The sequence below is a fragment of the Littorina saxatilis genome, linkage group LG1, assembly GCF_037325665.1.
Source record: "Littorina saxatilis isolate snail1 linkage group LG1, US_GU_Lsax_2.0, whole genome shotgun sequence".
NCBI lineage: Eukaryota > Metazoa > Mollusca > Gastropoda > Littorinimorpha > Littorinidae > Littorina > Littorina saxatilis.
In genome coordinates, this window is record NC_090245.1 from 10,795,752 (window position 1) to 10,819,094 (window position 23,343).

The 23,343-nt window shown below is 40.1% G+C and overlaps 2 protein-coding genes and 1 long non-coding RNA gene across 4 annotated transcripts in view; 2 read left to right on the forward strand and 1 right to left on the reverse strand.

Moving 5' to 3' along the window:
- Nucleotides 1–6,668, forward strand: part of LOC138961581 (E3 ubiquitin-protein ligase RNF166-like) — a 52,550-nt gene extending 45,882 nt beyond the window's left edge. Inside the window, exon 6 of the transcript XR_011454236.1 lies at nt 6,280–6,668. The gene's annotated coding sequence lies outside the window, so the exon portion shown is untranslated. The remainder of the gene's footprint in view (nt 1–6,279) is intronic.
- On the forward strand, nt 2,520–23,319 carry LOC138961497 (DNA topoisomerase I, mitochondrial-like). Of its 2 annotated transcripts, XR_011454209.1 has the most exons (20): nt 2,520–2,648; nt 2,912–2,945; nt 5,441–6,014; nt 6,793–7,060; nt 7,360–7,454; nt 7,738–7,837; nt 8,799–8,994; nt 9,466–9,587; nt 9,947–10,069; nt 10,738–10,925; nt 11,472–11,616; nt 11,876–12,019; nt 12,387–12,641; nt 14,680–14,794; nt 16,003–16,130; nt 17,069–17,163; nt 17,540–17,618; nt 18,116–18,186; nt 18,506–21,056; nt 21,839–23,319. XR_011454209.1 is itself a non-coding variant. In XM_070333153.1 (19 exons), exons 1-19 carry the CDS (start codon nt 2,607–2,609, stop codon nt 18,606–18,608), a joined length of 2,877 nt encoding a protein of 958 aa, XP_070189254.1. In that variant the 5' UTR covers nt 2,520–2,606; the 3' UTR covers nt 18,609–23,319. The 2 variants fall into 2 exon arrangements, 1 of the variants encoding a protein (XP_070189254.1); XM_070333153.1 differs by having other exon boundaries at nt 18,506–23,319.
- LOC138961622 (uncharacterized) lies at nt 15,583–16,044 on the reverse strand. Its single transcript, XR_011454255.1, has 2 exons — nt 15,905–16,044; nt 15,583–15,676 (listed from the first exon to the last, which is right to left on the reverse strand). It is a non-coding gene; the product is annotated as an uncharacterized lncRNA (long non-coding RNA).
- Nucleotides 23,320–23,343: the final 24 nt, after the last annotated feature.

Sequence of the window (23,343 nt, forward strand, 5' to 3'; positions counted from 1 at the left end):
TTCTTGACTTTTTGTTTCTTCTTCAGCTGTCTTGTTCACCTCAGTTCAGATTTACATTTTCGGCTTCTTTCTTATTTTTCAATAAATGTTGCATACCTAGTTTTAAAAAAAGGGGTTTTTTTTCTTTTAGTTACATTACAGCTTACTTTTAAGACCGTGGACTCGGATAGCAAAACAAAATCAGATACTTTATTTGCTTATATTACAAGGCAAATGAACAACAACAACAACAACAACAACAACAACAACAACAACAACAACAAGTCGCGTAAGGCGAAAATACAACATTTAGTCAAGCTCAGTCGAACTCACAGAATGAAACTGAACGCATTGCATTTTTTCCGCAAGACCGTACACTCCGGCGTAGCATCGTCTGTCCACCGCTCGTGGCAAAGGCAGTGAAATTAGCAATCCAGAAAAGCGCGGTAGCGGTTGCGCTGAGGAGGATAGCACGCTTTTCTATATCTCTATCCTTTTTACATTTAGTCAAGTTTTGACTAAATGTTTTAACATAGAGGGGGGAATCGAGACGAGGGTCGTGGTGTATGTGTGTGTGTGTGTGTGTGTGTGTGTGTGTGTGTGTGTGTGTGTGTGTGTGTGTGTCTGTCTGTCACCTGTCTGTGTGTGTGTGTAGAGCGATTCAGACTAAACTACTGGGCCGATCTTTATGAAATTTGACATGAGAGTTCCTGGGTATGATATCCCCGGACGTTTTTTTTCATTTTTTCGATAAATACCTTTGATGACGTCATATCCGGCTTTTTGTAAAAGTTCAGGCGGCACTGTCACACCCTCATTTTTCAATTAAATTGATTGACATTTTGGCAAAGCAATCTTCGACGAAGCCCGGGGTTTGGTATTGCATTTCAGCTTGGTGGCTTAAAAACTAATGAGTGAGTTTGGTCATTAAAAATCGGAAACTTGTAATTAAAATTATTTTTTTATTAAACGATCCAAAAACAATTTCATCTTATTCTTCGTCATTTTCTGATTCCAAAAACATATACATATGTTATATTTGGATTAAAAACAAGCTCTGAAAATTAAAAATATAAAAATTATGATCAAAATTAAATTTCCGAAATCGTTTTAAAAACTATATCATCTTATTCCTTGTTGGTTCCTGATTCCAAAAACATATAGATATGATATGTTTGGATTAAACACACGCTCAGAAAGTTAAAACGAAGAGAGGTACAGTAAAGCGTTCTATGAAGCACAGCGCAATCGCTACCGCGCCAAACAGGCTCGATCGTCACTTTCAGTGTCACTGCCTTTTGCACTAGCGGCGGACTACGTTCAGTTTCATTCTGTGAGTTCCACAGCTTGACTAAATGTAGTAATTTCGTCTTACGCGACTTGTTAACTCTCTGAATGTGTTTTTAATCCAAACATATCATATCTATATGTCAAGTTTTTGGAATCAGGAACGGACAAGGAATAAGATGAAATTGTTTTTAAATCGATTTCGGAAATTTAATTTTAATCATAATTTTTATATTTTTTATTTTCAGAGCTTGTTTTTAATCCGAATATAACATATTCATATGCTTTTGGAATCAGAAAATGATGAAGAATACGATAGACGTAATTTTGGATCGTTATATAAAAAAATAATTTTAATTACAATGTTCAGATTTTTAATGACCAAAGTCATTAATTAATTTTTAAGCCTCCAAGCTGAAATGCAATCCCAAAGTCCGGCCTTCGTCGAAGATTGCTTGGCCAAAATTTGGATCAATTTGCCATTGAAACTGAAATGAGGGTGTGACAGTGCCGCCTCAACTTTTACAAAATGCCGGATATGACGTCATCAAAGACATTTATCGACAAAATGAAAAAAACATCTGGGGATATCATACCCAGGAATTCTCATAAAAAATTTGATAAAGATCGGTCCAGTAGTTTACTCTGAATCGCTCTACTGACACACACACACACACACATACACCACGACCCTCGTCTCGGTTCCCCCCTCATTTAGTCAAAACTTGACTAAATGTAACAACAACAACAACAACAACAACAACAACAACAACAACAACAACAAAACTCGTGTCTCAGCCTTGGACAACTTTTTAAAGGTGCGGGGCCTGAACTGAAGTACCTCTATCAGTCCGCAGTCAAAGCAACGGTCACAACAGACTCAAAAGACAAATTAACGTATTTCTCTTTTTATTTGTTTACTTGTTTCGTGGCTTGCAAAAATAAAAAAAGAAAGGAAATATAATCGTCGCTGTGTTGACTGAACGATGTCTTTCTTTATGTGTTTTTTTTCATAATGCAATCTGTCTCTCGATCACGTTATGGGAGGCGAGTCAAATCTGAACTTGTTGAGATGTTTTTACGAACATCATCAACCACTTCCAGGCTTCGCCTTGATCGGCTCTATCAGTGATATGTCCGATTTCACAATCTGTTGCCAGCCGGCTGGGCGGTCAGTTTGGCCTAACTTTCCACAGGCATAACTTTCCCTCCGCATGGATGGCCAAGTATTTCTATTGCGCATGCGCAATGACATAAAATAGAGACTTAGCCGCACACGCAGTGATCTCGGGCAGCCGCCATTCTTATCTGAGAGCTGCGACGAAGAAAATTGTGTGAAGATGGCATCGACGGACGGTGATCAGTCACCAGAACCCGTTCAGGTAAGAAAGAAAGTGTTTGTTAACGTTTTTATCGAACAAGCTTTGGCAATCATCGCTTTTGACGACCACTGTAGTCGCTTCCCAAGAGGCGAGACAAAGCGCCGTTTTTCGGCTAAGTCAAGATGGCGAGGAAATTTTTCTAAGTGTGAAAACGTGATGTGCTGATGTTTGGAACATTCATGTGTCTTGTAGGGCGTTCGCTAGACCGATTTATGAGGGTGAAGAGGATCATGTTGGTACAGATTCTTCATTCTGTGTTTCAGGAAAACGGGTCGGAAGCTAACAACGTTGATTCAGGTAAGTGAAATGCTTTGTCTTCGCCGTTTGCAGCGGAGAGAGAACTTAGCCTCTGTAGCGTGTTCGGGGTCGATGTGCTGTGCTGAGAACAGCAGAAAATCGGTTACTCGCGGCTACACAAGGTGGTTGAGTGCAGGCGCTGTCATTTAACTTCGCTTGGTTTTAGGTCATTAGGAAGTAAACATTTGATTGTGTACGTGATGAGTAACTGTTAAATTGAATGTTAGTCGCTGGTGAATTTAGTCACTTTCCCTTTGATCAATTGATGGTACTTGCACTGATGTAGTATTAAAACTTAAGATTATAAAGCCCTTGTTCTTTAAACAAATTAAATAGTCGAGTAACGTACTGACACCTTAAAAAGTTAAAATAGAATTGTCAAGGATGTTTTGATAGAGAAGGAAGAGCTAGCGCTTTAGTACTCAAATTCTACAAATAAAATACTTTTTTCTTCTTACTTACTTGTAATTTGTATTTGTAGTTATGCGATGTTTGAGTGGTTTTTTTAAAAACCTGTTCCCTGATCTTGATAAAAGACAGCAAGCTGCTGTGCGTGGGCTTGGCAAAGGCATGTGGAGTTGTAGATGTTTTTGGTCCCCTTCCAGTATGAATCCAATCTGGAATCCATCTTACAGTGTTCAGAAATAGTTTAAATACTTGTGTTTTGTTTGGGGGAGGGGGGGTAGGGCGGTCAATGCCGTTAAAATCATAAGTGGACATATTCTTCAGTTGAGAATTTACAATTACACTACAGTCAATCAGAATGTAAATTATAATCATTTAATTTATGATAATATATATCTTATTTTATTTAAATTACTTAGAAATTCATAATTTGGAAGGTTTTGTTTTTAGTTATTCAACTTATTGTGTGATTTGTAAAACTTTTAGAGAGTTTTGTATTTTTGAGATAAAAAAAATCCCAAACAATATTTTTTCTTAGTTGAGTCTTTGCTGTTTTGGTTTTATTGACTGTATTTATTTAAGTTTATTTCATTGTTTCCTCATTTTCTCTCCAGTAAGCAACAAATAGTTTGTCTCAAAATGAAATAGGCTTGGTTTGAGGGAAAATCAGATTGAGGATAAGCTTGTTTTGTTTTCATGTAAGTCAGGTCAGTTATCAGTTTTTTGGTTCCCCCAGTTCAAGCTGAGCAAATATCAATCAAGTTAAATCAACAGGCCAGGAACCTCGTTAAGCAAGCTTCAGGCTGTTTCATCTTTCAGTTTTACTGCCTTGTTTTCTTGTCCCCCTCTAAACAAACACACACACACACATAGAGGCAAGTTGATATAATGTTTTTTCTGAAAGTTTAATCAAGAAAGTACACCAGTATATATCATAATGAACGAAGTCCCTTCCCCCTTCTGCAAGTGCAACCCCTATTTAATTTTATCATATACCCTTACATAACTCTGCCAAAAAAATGATGGCATTTCTTCCCTCGTGTAAATGTTAAATTTTTAGTCAGTGTATAGTATTGAGCCGTATCACCAGGCATTATGGGCGGGGATGTAGCTCAGTCGGTAGCGCGCTGGATTTGTATCCAGTTGGCCGCTGTCAGCGTGAGTTCGTCCCCACGTTCGGCGAGAGATTTATTTCTCAGAGTCAACTTTGTGTGCAGACTCTCCTCGGTGTTCGAACACCCCCGTGTGTACACGCAAGCACAAAACCAAGTGCGCACGAAAAAGATCCTGTAATCCATGTCAGAGTTCGGTGGGTTATAGAAACACGAAAATACCCAGCATGCTTCCTCCGAAAACGGCGTATGGCTGCCTAAATGGCGGGGTAAAAAACGGTCATACACGTAAAATTCCACTAGTGCAAAAAACACGAGTGTACGTGGGAGTTTCAGCCCACGAACGAAGAAGAAGAAGACCAGGCATTATGGTTAGGGTGTGTACTATATATAGCTTTGTACAGTTGAACCCCAATTTAAGACTTCCTCCATTTTAGGACCCTCCCTTCTCATGTTCTGTTCATAACTTCGACGGGCGCAGTGGCGTGGTGGTAAGACGTCGGCCTCCTAATCGGGAGGTCGTGAGTTCGAATCCCGGTCGCTGCCGCCTGGTGGGTTAAGAATGGAGATTTTTCCAATCTCCCAGGTCAACTTATGTGTAGACATGCTAGTGACTTAACCCCCTTCGTGTGTACACGCAAGCACAAGACCAAGTGCGCACGGAAAAGATCCTGTAATCCATGTCAGAGTTCGGTGGGTTATGGAAACACGAAAATACCCAGCATGCCTACTCAACGAAACCGGAGTGAAGCTGACTATGCTCTCAGAGTATAGTGTGGGGAACCCAAATGGGCAAACGAGCTCACACGTAACCAGAAAATTCTGGAACGCTGAAGAAGAAGAAGAAGTTCATAGCTTTTTTTCTCAGTTTTTTTTTAAGGTCGTTAAACTAAAGGGGGCTGGGGGGTTACACTGTACTTATTTTTCTCCAACTGAACTTGTGAAAACAGTACAACTACAATGAATGTGTGTTTGCAGCTGTTGACCTTAAGGCCAAGATACAGAACACCAACAACTCCCACCATTCCTCTCACAATGGGGTCAACAACCACATCACGGGCAACGGAGAAAGCTTCAAGACCCCTGTTTCCAGTAGCAAGCACGGCTCAGGATCTTCCGAGTCCAAGGAGCGCTCCAAGGATGGCAAGCATCACAGCTCCTCCTCTTCCTCCTCAAAACACAGGGACGGATCTTCTTCCTCCTCCAAGCACCGAGACTCCAGTTCCAGCTCCGGAAAGCATAAGGAGGGGAGTTCCAGTTCCTCCAAGCACTCCAGCTCCAGCTCCAAGCACAAGGAGGGGGGCTCTTCTTCTTCGAGTTCCAGCAAGCACAAGGAAGGGTCATCATCGTCTTCCTCCAAACACAAGGATGGAACCTCCTCGTCCTCATCCAAGTCGAAAGAGGGCAGCAGCAGCCATTCCAAGGACAGATCGTCCGACCACAAGCATTCCTCCTCGTCTGACAAACACAAGTCCAGCAGCTCGGACAAGCACCGGGACAAGTCAAAAGAACACAGCAGCAGCTCCAAGTCATCCTCTTCAGATAAGCATAGGTGAACACATACAATGAATGGCTAAGCATGTCAAGGGTTATTATGAAGTGTCACACAAGAATGTACACAATACTGAAGCTCACCCACATAATACTGATATTTTCAAACATCAGAATATAGAATTTGTGCCAGCTTGCAGGTATAAGTAAAAGCCAAGCTTGGTTTCCCATTCTCATGCTTGTGTTTATGTCTACAACTACTAGTACAAGAAGAATGTGAACTGAGTTGCTCGTACAAGCCACTGGTGACACTGACAGCTTTTTAGTACCCCCCGCGGGTTAGGGGGAAGAATTTACCCGATGCTCCCCAGCATGTCGTAAGAGGCGACTAACGGATTCTGTTTCTCCTTTTACCCTTGTTAAGTGTTTCTTGTATAGAATATAGTCAATGTTTGTAAAGATTTTAGTCAAGCAGTATGTAAGAAATGTTAAGTCCTTTGTACTGGAAACTTGCATTCTCCCAGTAAGGTAATATATTGTACTACGTTGCAAGCCCCTGGAGCAATTTTTTGATTAGTGCTTTTGTGAACAAGAAACAATTAACAAGTGGCTCTATCCCATCATCCCCCCTTTCCCCGTCGCGATATAACCTTCGTGGTTGAAAACGACGTTAAACACCAAATAAAGAAAGAAAGAAAGCTTTTTAGTTAATGTCTTCAGCCATTCAACAATAGAATGTTCCTCATGATATACAGTGCACATGTATGTTAGTTAGTTGGTAATAGAACAGAGTAGTAATAATAGTACAGAGTAGTAATATCCCCCCTTCACTTGTGCAGCAAACCAAAAGAGGGCAGCAGTAGCTCTTCATCCAAGAAGGAATCGAGTAGTGGCAGCAAGCCTAGCAGCTCTCACAAGAGTGAAGAGAAAAAATCCTCGAGCTCCAGTAGTTCACCACCCAAGGTAAAGGTCGAGCCTGGTTCACCTTTGAAGAGCTCTTCTGATGAGTCGTCCAGAAAGGACAAGTCACCGTCCAAATCTCCAATGAAAGAAGTCAAGACCGAGGTGAAGAAGGAACCATCAAGTGATGATGATGAGAAACCCTTGGTGAGTTTGTGTGTGGTTTAAATGTACCTTACATCGTGGTTCCTTTCTGTTGTATTCTTATAGACATAGAACATACATGTTAATTCACCTGTGACATGTCTTAGGTGCTGGTTAGGCTTCAGATATGTACATTATCTCTTTTGAAGATTTCTTTTCAGCATGGGCCATAACCTAGTATAGGTGTCTGGAAATTGCTTAAGTTACTGCTAGCATCATCTGAAAGCAAACTTTTTCTCACGAAAGAAATGGTAACCTGCCGCCTAAAACTAAAGCAATGGTCTTGTGTACTTTTGTTGCAGTCGATGCGAGTGAAAGCAACTGCTCCACCACCAAAGCCAGTGAAGCGTGTGAAGGACGAGTCTGAGGATGATGATGACGAGCCGCTGTCTGCTAGGTCAGTGGCGTATGTCCGTGTGCATTCTTAACTGTGACGTGCAGCTTTCTTTGCTGTTTCACACAGCCTGGTATCTACTTAACAACAGACTTTCTGCTGTGTCAGTGACATTTTTGAAAGGATACTGTGGTTGAAGTAATTGCTCTACTGTCTGTGTGCTGCATCCAAGATACCTTCCTTGCTATGGAGCTAGACCAGCAGACAATTTCTTACTGATTCTTTTAAATTTTACTTATCACCAATGTGAGTTGTATATCATTTGCTTTTTGTTGTTGTTGTGCAGAGCTGACAAAGTCAAGAAGCTGAAGGTCGATGTCAAGAAGAAAGTCCACAAGCGAAAGCATGAGGTTGACACCGACGAAGACGTCAAACCTACCAAACCGGTATGCAGCTGTGCATGTTGTGCTGTGATTTTGGTTTATTTATGCTTGCGTTGACCTGTGAGTATGAATCCAGTATATAGAGGTTCGAATTTAAATAGATGTTGGTAAGTATAAGAGATGAAGTAATGAAGGCACATTTCTGTTTTGTAAAGACAGACGATAAAGTAATTGTTCTTGTTCAAATAAGCATTTGGGAAACAAATTATGTTAACAGATTTGATGCTTAATTTCAATCTGCAACAGATTGACTAAATATTTTGATTTCGCTTTATGCGACTTGTTTTCTTCTTTATATACCGTATTTTCCGGGTTACAAGGCGCTACAGGGAATAAGGCGCACCCCCTTCTTTTTAAACAAAATTGTAATCCAGTCACCCATTGGGCGCAGGGGGCGATAGGGCGCACCAAAATTAAAAAAGTATACCGGTAACAAACGGTGGAAGAATGAAAAAGCCGCACATCAAAGGAAGAATACAGAGTGGAAATATGTGTGCTCTGTGTGTGCCGCGAGATCAAAGGCAGGTCCATTGTGATAGCTGGGTTGCCTTGTTTAGACACTGACCTTCCCAGGGGTCAATGACCCAGTTTTTGCTATGAGAGGTGGTTCCCCTGTCATAGATCTGAGAGAGGAAACACTTCCTGCACCGGGGTCAGTGACCGAGTTTAACCTATGGGGTGGTCTCTTTGATGTCTTAAGAGGAAACTTGGCCAGGGTAGTACCTAGTAGCTGAAACATGCATTATCACAAGTTGTTTGACTGGTACTCAGGCGGTCTCTTTGATTTTTTTCGTATTTCATACACGGATTAGGCCCTTCGTTATACAAGACGCAGGGGTCAAACTCGAGGAAAAAAGTCGCGCCTTATGACCCGGAAAGTACGGTACCTTGTATTTCTTTTTAGAGATGTAAGTGAAAAGGGCTTCAGTGTAAAGAGAGTTTTATTTGATTATTTCATTGACAGGCCAAGAAAGCCAAAAAGGGTGAGGAGCCCACAAAGGCTGGTGGCAAGGCGAAGAAGGAGGAGAATGAGGTGTGGAAGTGGTGGGAGGAGGAAAAACGTGACGACGGCAACAAGTGGAATTTCCTGGAGCACAGGGGTCCCGTCTTTGCTCCCCCTTACGAGCCCTTGCCTGCTGACATCAAGTTCTACTATGATGGTTAGTATAGCCATTTATGTGCAAGAAATAGACCTGAAAAAGCGTTGATGGTCAATGGTGCAATTTGTGCAAGGTTTTCTAGCAGGTGCATATGTAAAACTGACAAAAGTGTTGATGGTGCAATTTGTGCAAGGTTTTCTAGCAGGTGCATATATAAAACTGACAAAAGTGTTGATGGCCAATGGTGCAATTTGTGCTAGGTGTTTTTGGTTAAAGCTGGAAGGCATTGGCAGTTAGCAGTGTGATTTTTGTAAGGTTTATTTGTTGCGGATAATACTGAACTATCTTTGACAGACAATAGTGCGATTTGTGCGAGGTTTACTTTTGATAAGACTGAAAAAGCGTGAGCACACCTGTTCAGAAGGGGGGGGGGCAGCTAATTTGCTGCTGTTTTCCAGGCAATCTAAAACACACACACGGACCTCAGTATTTGATATTTCCCATTAAGTCAGGTGTGATGAATGTGTACAGGTAAGCCAATGAAGCTGTCTCAAGACACAGAGGAGGTGTCCACTTTCTACTCCAAGATGTTGGAGCATGACTACACCACCAAGGAAGTCTTTAATCAGAATTTCTTCAAGGATTGGCGGAAGGTATGTTGGCCAACATTCATTTGATGGTTTCTGCTTGCTGAAAAAGTTCTCCCCGCCCCCCAAACTACAGAAACGTTATTTTAGCCCTTCATGAAAAATGACCAAACTTGGTTTTACAGACTTTTTACAATGTCAGTAAGTTACTCTTTTCCGACATCCACAGGACACTTGCACAATTTCCATCCAACAAAAAAGCCACACACGCCTGTGTAACTGATGTACTGATCCTAGTTTGTATGGGATTTGTCTAATGTTATAGGAAACAAACATGTTACTTTACTTTTTGGCCTTATGGTTAAAAATGGTTGTGCACACAGGAAGGGAATGTGTTGAACGATTGTTCTGTGTGGTCCCAACAGGTGATGACCAAGCAGGAAAAAGAGACCATCGTTGACCTGAAGAAGTGCAACTTCACGGAGTTGGCCGAATACTTCAAGGTCAAGACGGAGGAGCGCAAGAGCATGTCCAAGGAACAGAAGCTGGTCAGCGGACTTTTACTCTCTTTCAGTGTTTTTGTACAGTTGTCAAGTGATAAAGTTACATGATAGTTAAGAAAACTTGTTCTAATACGTTTGTAAATACAGTTATGCCTGTGTTGAAAGGACAGCCACAAGTGTCCCTACGTTGCAGGTGTCCTGTCATGACACAAACATTGGTTCTAATAAGTTTGTAAATACAGTGATGCCTGTGTTGAAAGGACACCCTTATGACCAGCCACAAGTGTCCCTACGTTGCAGGTGGCCTTTCATGACACGTACATTTTATTATAGATAATAGACAAGGTGTACTTTTAAGGGAGGTGTCTGCTTAACAGAGGAGCCTTATATCACAAGTACCATTGTGTAAGACTTTCACAGGAAATAATGCAGTCTGTATTTCTGCGTTATGTTGCATGGAAGTTACATACTAGTTGATTTGAAGCAAAGAAATAAGCTTGTTCTTATAAGATGTGTTCAGGAGATAGTCTGACCATTGCTGAATGTAGGCATGAGGAAAAAAGGAAACTCCTGAAACAGATAACTAACTATTATTAACGTTATGATCCGTCTTCTATATCTACCAACTGATTGCTTTGTTGCGTTGATTTTGAAAGATGGCAGCATTGACTTTATAAGATGGGTTTCTGGACACACCTCTTGTCTGTTCACAGTTAATAAAGAAAAAGAACGAAGAGATTGTCAACGAGTATGGCTTCTGCACAATCGACGGACACAAGGAGAAGATCGGAAACTTCAGGATAGAGCCCCCCGGTCTCTTCCGTGGCCGAGGTGATCACCCTAAACAGGGCATGCTGAAGCGCCGAGTAGTGCCTGAAGACGTCATCATCAACTGCAGCAAGTGGGTTTTTCGGAGACTTGCTTGATTGTAGCACTTTTCTCTTCCTTCAGTGAACTTTTTCTGCTTGTGCTGTCTCTTATGAATATGAATGTAGCACCTGATTAGCACATCTGTTCATACTTGTCATGAGGCCTGCCTCTGATTTTGTTGAGAAACTTGTTTTCCATACAACAAGCCAGATCTTTCCAGACTGATTAATCTAGGATTGGACGGAAAAAAAGGACAGAAAGGTGCAAAAGTTTGTTTGCCTTTCGTTCTTTGCTTCATTTTCTCATTAGCTTATTTTCCCTTTTGCCCCCTCACATCGTATCTCTCTCATGTTCCATCCCTGATTTACCTTTTGTTTTTGCTATTTTATCTCTCCAGCACTAACATTCTTTTGCTCTCTCTCTCTCTCTCTCTCTCTCTCTCTCTCTCTCTCTCTCTCTCTCTCTCTCTCTCTCTCTCTCTCTCTCTCTCTCTCTCTCTCTCTCTCTCTCTCTCTCTCTCTCTCTGCACAAATGACACTCCTTCTCTGCTGACAGTTTGGTGTGCTCTTTATCACAGAAACTCAAAAATTCCCGAGGCACCAGAAGGTCACAAATGGAAGGAGGTTCGCCATGACAACAAGGTCACCTGGCTGAGCAGCTGGACAGAGAACATCCAGGGCTCCGTCAAATACGTCATGTTGAACCCTGCCTCTAAACTCAAGGTCAGTCTGCATTAAAACCATGCAGATATAAGTGCCATGACTACACTGACTTACTAAAGATATCTTCAGGTTATACAGTTTGTGAGCAAAAGATGAGCTTACTAGATTCTAAACCAGGTTTGTACCTTTCATAGGCACATGTTAGACAACTGTTTTTCGGGGGTCAAAAGAATGGTTAGTGTTGGCTGGGCAGGTCAAGTGGCAAAAGATGTTCAAGTGTTGACACAAAGTATGATGCTTCCTGTTGCTTGCTTTACAGGGTGAGAAAGACTGGCAGAAGTATGAAACCGCACGTCGGCTGCACAAATGTGTGGACAAGATCCGTGCACAATATCGTGAGGACTGGAAGTCCAAGGAGATGAGAGTTCGTCAGCGTTCTGTTGCGCTCTACTTCATCGATAAGGTTTGTCTACTTTGCTTGCTGTTTAAATCTTTATGTACTTGCCAGCTCAGTTATGAACCTACATACATGCGAACAATGTTCTCTCAGACTGTTTAATTTGTTCACTAGTGTCCTATACTGTGCTCCAAATCATTTTTTTTCTGAAATGTTGAAGCTTGAACCCAATACAAATATTAATTTTGAAAAAATGATCATCACTATCAGTCAGCAGTGTTTGTGCTGGTGATTTTAAAACTTTTGAATCAAAGTGATTGAACTTATAAGTAAAATGGCTTTCCATTTGGCTTCATCCAAAAAGAGACATGAATAGGACAGCATAAGATTTTCAGTTGCTTATTTTTTTATATCTGTGTTTTGCTGACTTCAGCTTGCTTTGAGAGCTGGCAACGAGAAAGAGGAGGGCGAGACGGCCGACACGGTTGGCTGCTGTTCTCTGCGCTGCGAGCACTTGACTCTGCATGAAGAGAAGGATGGGAAGCCGTATATGGTGGACTTTGACTTCCTGGGTAAAGATTCCATCCGCTACAGCAACTCCATGTCTGTGGAGAAACGTGCCTTCAAGAACCTGCAGCTCTTCATGGAGAACAAGCAGGAGGAGGATGATGTCTTTGACAGGTTGAACGTAAGTCAAATATGTTCATTTCTTATCAGTCTCCCTAACACGCACACACAACTGTCCCCCCTCCTCCACCACCTCCCCTTCTTTACAAAAAAAAAAAAGTTGGATTGCTGTTTTTCTTCAGCCTTTAGAATATATCACAAGCTTTGTTATTTTTAGGACTTCTGGCGGAATGCATGTATGAAAGAGAAAGGTGATAAGGCCCCCCCCCAAAAAATAGGTCTGTTTACGGTAACCCGACCGACCCTATTTTTTTTCGCGCGACCCTAGACTTTTTTTTTGGCATTTGGGGGGGGGGGGGGGGGGAATCTTTTTTTTTTTTTTTGCAAAATAACGTAAAAATATGGTTTTTGGGGGGGGGGGGGGGGGGGGAAAAAAAAAAATCCCGACCTACCGACCCTATTTTTTTGGCCTATGTTACCGTAAACAGACCTATTTTTTTTTTGCCTAATAAAAGGTTTACTTTTTACATTCTTTCAGGCTTAATATGTCATGATCTCATGCCTGATATTGGTTTTGTTACAGAGGTGTTTAGTCTGCATGTAACTTAGAATGTCGGGTGTGCAGAAAATACTTGTACTGATGTTTTGATGTACTGTTTGGTGTGTGTTGCAAACAATGTTGGCGGGGTAAAAACGGTCATACACGTACAAATCCACTCGAGCAAAAACAAGAGTGAATGTGGGAGTTTCAGCCCATGAACGAAGAAGTTTGCTTTTTTTTTTGTTCTTTTTTTTTTGCCAAGCACATCATTGTGGGGCTTTTAATCAATAACATGCATCCGTCTACAATGTATCATCATTCATCCATCAACATTTATAATAAATATGTAAATGGCAAGTATACAAGACATATATAAATATACAACATTAGGCCAAAAAAAAAAATAGGTGTGGTTACGGTAACATAGCCAAAAAAAATAGGATAGGTAGGTAGGCAATCACTTTTTTTTTTTTTTAAACTTTTTTTTCTAATGTGTACAAATTAAACCTACTTGACAGGGAAATAAGTGTGCGACTCGGGCGCTTTCGCTTTCATTGCGTTTTTTGCACTGGTTTTTTTTTTTTTTTTGACAAATGTAATAAAAAGTGTAGGTCGGGTTACCGTAACCACACCTTTTTTTTTTTTAGGCCTTAGGACATAACAGACAGACGGACATATAACATACCGTTCGCCTACAAGTAAGGCCGGAGCTTAACATAACATGCAGATTACAGTACTTGACATTATGGACGTATTACCTGCTTAATAATAATACAGTCAGTTAATAATATCATCAAACAAAAAAACAAAAATCAAAGCAAAAACACATATATATACGCAAATCATCACATCTCTGCCCAACCTAGCGTACTACCTAACCAACTCTTCATATGGGGACCATAATTCTACAAATTTGGTAATGTTGCCAGAATTGAAACTGGAATATTTTTCTATTTCAAAACTGTATTTCAAATTTCTTAAAAATATTTCTAACAGTGGCCTTGTCTCTGGTAACTTACTCTTATAAATATAAAACTTTGCAAACAAAATGATAAAATCCAAAACCACATCTACCTTAACATTGTTCATACACCCAAACAAAATAAATTCTTCTGTAAAAAGAACATTTGCGCGGTAAATACCACTTCTGTTTAACAAATCTTCCAAATCAGTCCAAAATTTCCGACTTAGCGGGCAGTACCAAAATATATGGGAAATTGTTTCATTTTCAATTTTACAAAAGGCACAAAGGGGACTGTCAAGAATCTTTTGAACAAATAACCGGCTAGCAACACCAAGAATGCGGTGAAGCAATCTGGTCTGGAACCATCTTAACTGTGTGTCCTTAGTTGTTTTAAAACACTTATCAAAAATCTGTTTCCAGTTCAGGTTGTAAAAATACATATTCCATCTGTTCATGCCTGCAGGGTTATCATCAAATTTTGATTTCAAAAAGACTTCTTTAATTGCCTGTTTGCCTCTACAAATAATCTACCAGGGTTTATAATCCCTAATCTGAAAACCAGCTTATTTTTGCTTCATCTGCTTGTGCATGCAGACGACGTTGCTGAACAAGCACCTGCAGGACTTGATGGAAGGGCTGACGGCCAAAGTGTTCCGTACGTACAACGCCTCACACACCCTGCAGGAGCAGCTCAACCTTCTCACGAACGGTAAGATATCTTGACATTATTTTCATCTCTGGTTAGCTTCTGTTTTGCTTAAGTTTTTTTGTTTTGTTTTGCTTTTACTAATTAGCCCTGAAGAGGCCTTCACAGGCGAAAACTTGGACGACTGTGTTCAATGTTAGTCGTGGTGAGTGAGGATTTCTTTCGTTTTTTACATTGTGTTTCTCACCAGCAGTTACTTCATTTTTGGCTCACGTAAGTGTAGCCTATGCGATGCTAACTTTTGTCTGTCTGTGCGTGCGTGCATGTGTATGTATGTATGTCTGTGGTAGAAACTTTAACATTTGAAGACGTCACAACATTTGAAGACGTCACATTATGACGTAAGAGGGTTAGACGGCACGCGAAGGAATTACTGAAAGTCTCGGTCATTGTTATTTTGCCGAGCGGGCCGAGACTAGTTTTTTCTTTGAAATCGGCCATTCAGATCTAGATCTAGTGTCTCGCTTTCTTGCACAGTGTCACCTATGCCGCTTACTGTGTGTGTGTGTGTATGTGTGACGAAGTGATTGAGTTTGTGTTAGTTACTGTTTGTCGATTTCTTACGTGAGCCTTGAAGGCTTCGCCTCTTGCTTATTTAGACATGAGATGATAGATACATCCTTTGGGTTTTCTTTGTTCAAGTGTTGGTCCTTCAAATTGTTGGTGTTTTTATGTGCAAAAGCAGGCCAGTCTTGGTTGTCCTATATCAATGAAACATGTGTCAAGTAGAGTGTTGTGGCTACCTTTAAGCAGGAGTAAGCCAGGATAATTCGTCCCAGGTCATGTAAAATTGTCAGAACAGTGAAGAGAGGGATTGTCTAGCTGGGAGTGAGAGGCATCACACATGACGTTCTGCAGCTTTAAAGTTGACATATTTCTTATCTGCTTAGGCCAACAAAAAAAATAGGTCTGTTTACGGTAACATAGGCCAAAAAAATAGGGTCGGTAGGTCGGGAATTTTTTTTTTTCCTCCAAAAAACCATATTTTTACGTTATTTTGCAAAAAAACCAAGATTTTTTTTTTCCCCCCAATGCCAAAAAAAAGTCTAGGGTCGCGCAAAAAAAATAGGGTCGGTCAGGTTACCGTAAACAGACCTTTTTTTTTTTTTTTGCCTTATATTGAGAAAGATGTGTATTCAAAGTGACTCTGGATGCTTCTGAATTGTTTTGTTTTTGTACAATGACCTCATGTTGTGTGATGATTGTTTCAGCTGACGACAACGTAACTGCTAAGATCCTGTCTTACAACCGTGCCAACCGCGCTGTGGCAATTCTGTGTAACCATCAACGTGCTGTACCTAAAACCTTTGCCAAATCTATGGAGAACCTACACAACAAGGTGATCATTATGAATGAATTTGAAATATGTCAGCCTTTTGTATAACTCTGGTAGTGTGTGTGGGGGAAGGGGGGGTTCGGTTTACTAATGAGCCTCATTTTACATTAAATCTGGAAAAGACACAAGAATTCCATTCAATTGGATTGAGAAAAACACAACGGTGCATAACTAACCACGATATCACACACACACACACACATTTTGGTTACATGATACAGTTGCAAATCCTAAGCTTATTTGGCGTCAGATTGCACCACTTATCTTCTGTGAACAAAAACATTTCCAGGGGGAAAGAAGGGGGGTGGTGGTGGTGCATGTCTCTTGACCTCCTTTACACACTTGGCCCCACGTGCCTTGAACTATGTCCCATCAGAATTAGGTCGAGGGAGTCTATAGACCCATAATCTGTTTCTCCCAGGCTGAATCCTGTTGTTTAAGGCTTCCCCTTTCTTTTAGATCTAGATTGCTGATGCAGTATTGCTAGGCATGTGTACATGGGCCCGGTAGCTCAGATGGTAGAGCACTGGACTTGTGATCGGAAGGTCGCAGGTTCGAAATCCGGGGCGGACACGGGTCAACTTTATGTGCAGACCCAGAGACGGAAGCCATGTCCCACCCCCGTGTCATCACAATGGCACGTAAAAAACCTTGGTCATTCTGCCATAAGTGCAGGTGGCTGAATACACCTAAACACGCAGACACCTGGGTAGCGCGACTCCGTTGCTGCTAGCTTTCCACTGGGAGGAAGCGACCCGAATTTCCCAGCGATGGGACAATAAAGTAATGGAAATGGAAATGTGTGGGTAAATGTACTTATGCCTAACACTTGAAGGGTTTGTGCACAGTGATTGTTCAGATGCATTCATGAAAATCTCAGGAGAATCAAGGCATAGGGAAGTGTACTGTTCTAATAATATTGTGTTTGTTTGCCTGCACAGATCTCATCCAAGAAGAAAGAGATCAAGCAGGTGAGGAAGGAGATCAAGGATGTGAAAGCTGACTACAAGGCCACCAAGACCGCCAAGGCCAGAACGTGAGTCACTCTCATGTCTTTCTCTTTTCTTGGTTTTTAGTATAAATCCAAACACAGATAGACTGCTAACGTTCTAGTCAATGTAACATTTTGTTTTGTCAATAATTAACCATTCCAATAACCGAAAATTCTTGGTTTTTTATTTTGTTTTCAGTAATCGGGCAGAATTTAACATCTGGGCCGGTTGGGGGCTAGCTTGAGAATTGGACCCAGGGGAGGGAGGGGGGGGGGGGTGGTAGAGGAGGGGGGATGTGCAGGTCTTAATCTTTTAGTGAGCATAGGTGGTTAATACTTTTGTTGTTTTAACACTGGGATGCCGCAGTTTTCATCATATGTCCATTGAGACCGACTGTACAATAACCATTCTATGTTGCAGAATGTATGAGAAGAAGAAAAAGACCTTGACTCGACTAGAGGACCAGCTGAACAAGCTGGAGGTGCAGGCCACAGACAAGGTTAGTGTCAATCTTGATTCTCTTTACGCTCTCACCTTGTTGAGAGCATCTGGCTTAAAAACCTATTGGTGTGAGTCCAAGCACACAAGGAAAGTCTCCGGACTTGGGTAACGCATATACACGCATCCAGGAATACAAAAATTAAAAACAATGGTCATTCTCGGCATCAGACCTACTTTTTGTTTTGCTTTGAAAACACGAGAACTACGATCTTCAGCCTACGCAGCTCTTGTGAGAAAGCCATCCAACATGCTTTGCTATGCTTTAAAATTTGCAAGAGTTTGGAATACAGAGAGGGTCTATTGAGAAGCCCTGTTCTAAAGCAGCTCATTTTCCCCAAGAGGGAAACCTCATGGACTGTCTGAAGTTAACTTCTGTAAAACTTACCTGATAGTGCTTCTGCGTGCGTGCGTGTGTGTGTGTGTGTTCTGAGACGAAGTGTTGGAGGGCTTGAAAGAAAGATAGTTGACCACTTTGCTGATGGTCTGTGCTTGCAGGATGAAAACAAGGACATTGCTCTGGGCACCTCCAAGCTGAACTATCTGGACCCTAGGATTAGCGTTGCATGGTGAGTACTACTCTTTGCTCTCTCATGTCCTTTGTCTTATTGTGTATGCAACAAAAAGTTTGAATGTTTCCTATACAAAACCACAGGCACTGGTACAGTGGAACCCCCCTTTTAAGACCTCTGAAAATCTGAGAAAATCAGCTCTTTAAAAAAGGGTCTTTGAATGGGGTTAAAATTAACATAGGTTATGAACAGAAGGTCTGAAAAAACAAGGTCTGAAAAAGGAGGAAGTCTTAAATCGGGGGGACTTAAAAGGGGGGTTCCATCGTACATTGCTAAATGTAAGGTTCAACATTGTTCTGTTTGCTGTGCATTACAGGTGCCGGAAGTTTGACGTGCCTATTGAAAAAATCTACAACAAAACCCAGCGTGACAAGTTCCGATGGGCTATTGACATGGCAACTGCAGATTTCCAGTTTTGATGAAAACTACATTTTAGCCTCAGAATACAATCGGCTGGGGGAGCTGAAAGATGAATTTTCCTGTCGCTCTGTGGGTGAAGCGTTATCTATGTGGCGTTTGTACTGTCTGGTGTAAGATCGTAAAGTACATGCAATTTTGAAGATTATGGGGACACCGATGGCAACATAAAGACTGTTACTTGAAAAGAGACGATGTGACGACCATTTGAATGCTCAGTTAGCATAGAAGCGTCTGTATAGACAAGTGCTTTGGTGAAGGTATCGTCATCTTAACACAATTGTGCATTATGTGTTTGTTTGTTTGCTTTTTAAATGACTTGGAAGGGTATTACATTTTTGACAGCTGCAAATGTGTTTATATATATATATATAACAACACGAAAGCTCGATTTAAATGTTCAAGTGAAAACTGTTGTAAAAAGAGGAGGAGGGGGGGGGACAAAAAACTTACATACTCCACTTTCATCTGATCACTGCAGGAGGAAAAACACCAATATCATCAATATCAACTCGCATTCTTATATATGAGCTCATTGGTGAAGAATTTTAAAATTTGTGTGAAGTATATTACACCACACAATTTTATAAGGTAAATAAGCATCTTACTATCTTGTCCTTGCTTTTATGTAGCCTTTAAACAATGATTGTGTCTTAAAATCCACTTAAAAATGTCTGTACGTATTCCATTTTCAGGCGTATGTAGTTATTCTTAATTGACACCCCACCCATCCTTCATATGGCATACAAGTTTATATCTTTGAAAAAGATAAGTCTGAGTGTGTTTGTATTAAGCCAACGTTCTAATATTCTTCACTGTACTTCAGAACAGGGAGAGAATTATAAAGGGGTTGACTCAATTTACACATTGTCTCCTGGGGAATAAGCTGTTATCATCTTTGTGAATCATTTGAAATATTGCATTGTCTTCTCTTTCTGCGCACAGAGGGATTTGATGAGTTGATACGACTTTCTACACAAACAATTTAAGGAGAATGGCAGGGGGTTGGTGGCTGGGGTTGTGTTGAAGCCATCCAAATGCATCACAGTATTTTGATGCTTTGGCAAGGTTGTACACTTGTCAAACATTTCAGTTTTAAGTCTCCAGGATTTTTTTAATAAAATAAAAAAATGTTCTCTTTACAATTTGTTGAAATGTATTATGCTGCGCTATATTTGAACTGATGTTTTGAATATATATTATTAAAAAAAACTTTTTTACTCCTGGTTTGGTTTGGTTTTGATTAGACTGGTGTTGCAGTGATTTTGTTTGAAGATTCCATTTCCCTGCTCCCCTGTCTTCTGAGTGAACTGTTTTTGTGACTGGTTGTGCATGCTTTCATGTTCATTTGAAATGTCTCATCTAGTTGCCATAAGCAGTGTTAGTACTGTAATCTTCTCAAACTCCTAAGTAAAAGCAAGGGAAGGAAACGGTTAAATATTTCATGCAGCCAAGTCGCAAGTTAATCCTGCTTCAAGTGCCATTGAGTATTTTGTCCCCCTAAAGCGGCGTATGGCAGGTTAAAAATGGTCATACACGTACAAATCCACTTGTGCAAAAACATGAGTGAACGTGGAAGTTTCAGCCCATGAACGAAGAAGAACATTTTTTTTCTTTCCCCCATTTGTCCCAAGGAAAAAAAAGAACTAAATCATGTTTTACAGTCTGACCATTTTTAACTCGGTCGCATTTTATTCCTTTTTGAGTTTTGTTGTATAAAATCCCTACAAAGTCAGTTGGTTGCATGTGATTTAATGCAAACAGGCCCCAAGTTATGTGTTTCAGTTTGTCATTTCATGCAGGGTTGTCATGGACACACTCCATGAAGGGAGCAGTAATCTTGTTTTAAATGTGGTATACAAGAGAATTGATTTTTTTTAACTCGACCAGCACCCAGTGTGGAATGTAAATACAAAAGTGTAAAAGGAAAGGAAAGTTTATCAGATATGGTGATGTTCATATCATACTATCTCAAGCAATATTGTGAAGATGTTGATAATTTGCTGAGAGGGGGATGGTTGATGTATCGTTAATCCTTCTTCCAAATTTTGGATAAATACAAAAATTTCAGCTGAAATTTATAACGGTTTCTTTTTCTCACACAATCAAATGAAAGATTTGTGATTTTTCAGAATTAAATTTCCTTGGTTTTAAGATTGCCAGAAGTATTCCACAGTGAGTCACATATCAAAGGATTAAGATCCACTCACTGAAGATTGGCAGTATGGTCAGTATGGTTTTTTTAATTGCATGTACTGTAGTTGAAATTCATAGTATTTTCAATCAGGCAGCTCTGCTTTAACCCAAGGAAATATTTCCTCTTCCTTGGCATTGCAGTTTACTCAGCTGGACAATATGACCATGCACTTTGAAACGAAGCAGTAAACAACCAGGATAAAGTACCCACCATATTCGTTCCTCAATGTCTTCATTGATCATCAATGTATGTGGTGAGTAATTTTTGTTGCAGTTTTCTGTTCCATCTTGCAGTGGCAGTCATTTGTCTCTGAACCGGAAATGAAGGAAAGAATATTGATTTTGTAATTATTGGCTCATTGACTGAATTTGCTCACGATCGACACTGTTGAGGAAAATATTTGCACATGCGTAGATGAGTTATTAGAAAATAGAGTAAACAAATTAATGCACTGTGTATGTGAATCGTGATACCATGGGCTAGTACATGTAGTAGGCTTATTTGTGTTTTAATTTATTTATCTCTTGATCTCTTTTATTCATTTAAGTTTCTAATTTTTTGGTTGCTGGATAAGTGATGAATAAATAAAAAATTCACATGGTTTAGACATCAATGGCATAGCAAAGCCATGTCCAAATCTGGACTTTTCTCAGGGAATGAAGAGTTACTGCTTTTTTAGAGACTGTAAACCAAGACCACTCCAACCATGTTTTGACACTGCATCAAAACCACCCCTTCCTGCTCATATACTGACCCTGAATCCTGTTTGCCCAAAAGTGAATTTGAAAGCACCTGTATTAAAACACCCCTACTAGTCATCAACAAAAAAAATATCAGTATTGGACTTGCATAAGTTGTATTTAAGAGGGACTAGTATTAATTCAGAACAAAAATATCAACAGAAAGTGTATGATTTTTTTTAATGGCCTCTACGTTCTTGTACTATGGCTTTATTTATGTTAAAAGCATGTACTACTATAAGCTGTATTACAAATACATAGTGGGGAAGTCAAACAACATATTTTATACTTTCAGCTACTCTTTTCAGAGTGGGGGCACAGTCAATAATTTCGTAAGCAGGGCAGGCATGGAGTCCCTTTTACTTCTGAGTGAGCAAGCGTGTGTGACGGAGAATTTTGTTTTTGAAGATGCCATTTTCTGAATGTGTTCAGCGATTGTTAGACTTTTATGTCCTTTTAATGCAGATTAGTTCCATGTCCATGTTAAAATAAATATATAAAAAAACACACACACGCATGTACCCCTTTGTTATTCATGTACTTGGGAGTTTTTGGATGACCTCATTTTCAGTCATCTTACAATTCTAGACTGTTGTGAGTAATGAACTTTTCTTGAGAGTGAATGATACATTTTACATGCTAAAGTAGTTGAGTTTTTGGTCTCAGTGGTGCACCTACATGTTCTGGGGATTAATTATGCTGAGCGGATGGGTTTCACATTCATTCCTAGATTGCTTTGTCCGTCGGTCTGTTAGCGCATGACACTTGTTCGTATGTTTTGGGGTCTTTCAGATGTTTTGTGCATACCGATTATGATAATACTTCAACACATCAAGCTTTGAACATGACTATTGTTTCATCTTTCAAAGTATTATCAAATCACTACCGATGTACTGAGCAAGTATATAATGTGATCGTTGAATGATGTCATTATCTTCAATTTATCTGATATTTCGTTGGGTGAAGGGCATTATTTCTGTATAGTTGTCAGCTATCTTGACCAGTTTTCAATACGTTTGACTGCGCTATTAACTAAAAACACAGTTAAAGCGTCCGAGTAACATAATAACTATGCACCCAGGCTACCTTCAAGTTGTATGGCCTATTTTTATTTTATCAGTCTTTTAGTTCCAAATACTTGCTTAACTTTGAGATAAATGTTGTGTAGATCTATACAAGACTGCATTCCTTGGAATGAAGCAAAAATGTCCAAGAGCCTTGATGCTCACATATCTTGCAGTCAATCCTTTCTCTAAAAATGGAGAGGACTACGAAAGAAACCTGTGGTGCAATGTTGAGATTTTCACTGTAAATTTGCTAAGAAATTCTGCTTGCTTGCTGACAACCCAAACTGAAAACGTGTTCCTGTGATGCAACAAACATTTCAGGAAGAATGCAGAAAATAAACATTTATTGTACAGTTGAAAGAAAAACTAGTGGAAGTAAAAGATTAATTACACTCTGAACCAGTTTTGTCTTTGAAATCTGGAATGCATTGATCAAAAGTGAAATGTGTGTAAGGATTGTTCTTGTGTTTCTCATGTGTCATTGTTATTCGTTTTCTTTTAAATAAGGCAGTTCATTCAGACACAAATTTGTCATGAACATGATCTATATTGACCTTGAACTTTGACCTGTGTGCCTGAATTGTCATGGGGTGTGGAATTGTACCACAACATCATTGTCATATTGTGTACAGTGCACACTCTCCCAGTTTGTCAACAATGTATGTGTACCTTTTTTTTGTTGAACGAATAAATTTCATACAGAAAAGAAGTCAAATTGTATTCCTGTGTTTGT

Excerpts from the sequence above, each read along its gene's own strand:
- LOC138961497 (XM_070333153.1), top strand. The coding sequence starts at position 2,607 with ATGGCATCGACGGACGGTGATCAGTCACCAGAACCCGTTCAG. Across the intron at positions 10,926-11,471 it reads GTCATCATCAACTGCAGCAA|AAACTCAAAAATTCCCGAGG; the intron begins GTGGGTTTTTCG and ends TCTTTATCACAG. Across the intron at positions 17,164-17,539 it reads AAGACCGCCAAGGCCAGAAC|AATGTATGAGAAGAAGAAAA; the intron begins GTGAGTCACTCT and ends TCTATGTTGCAG.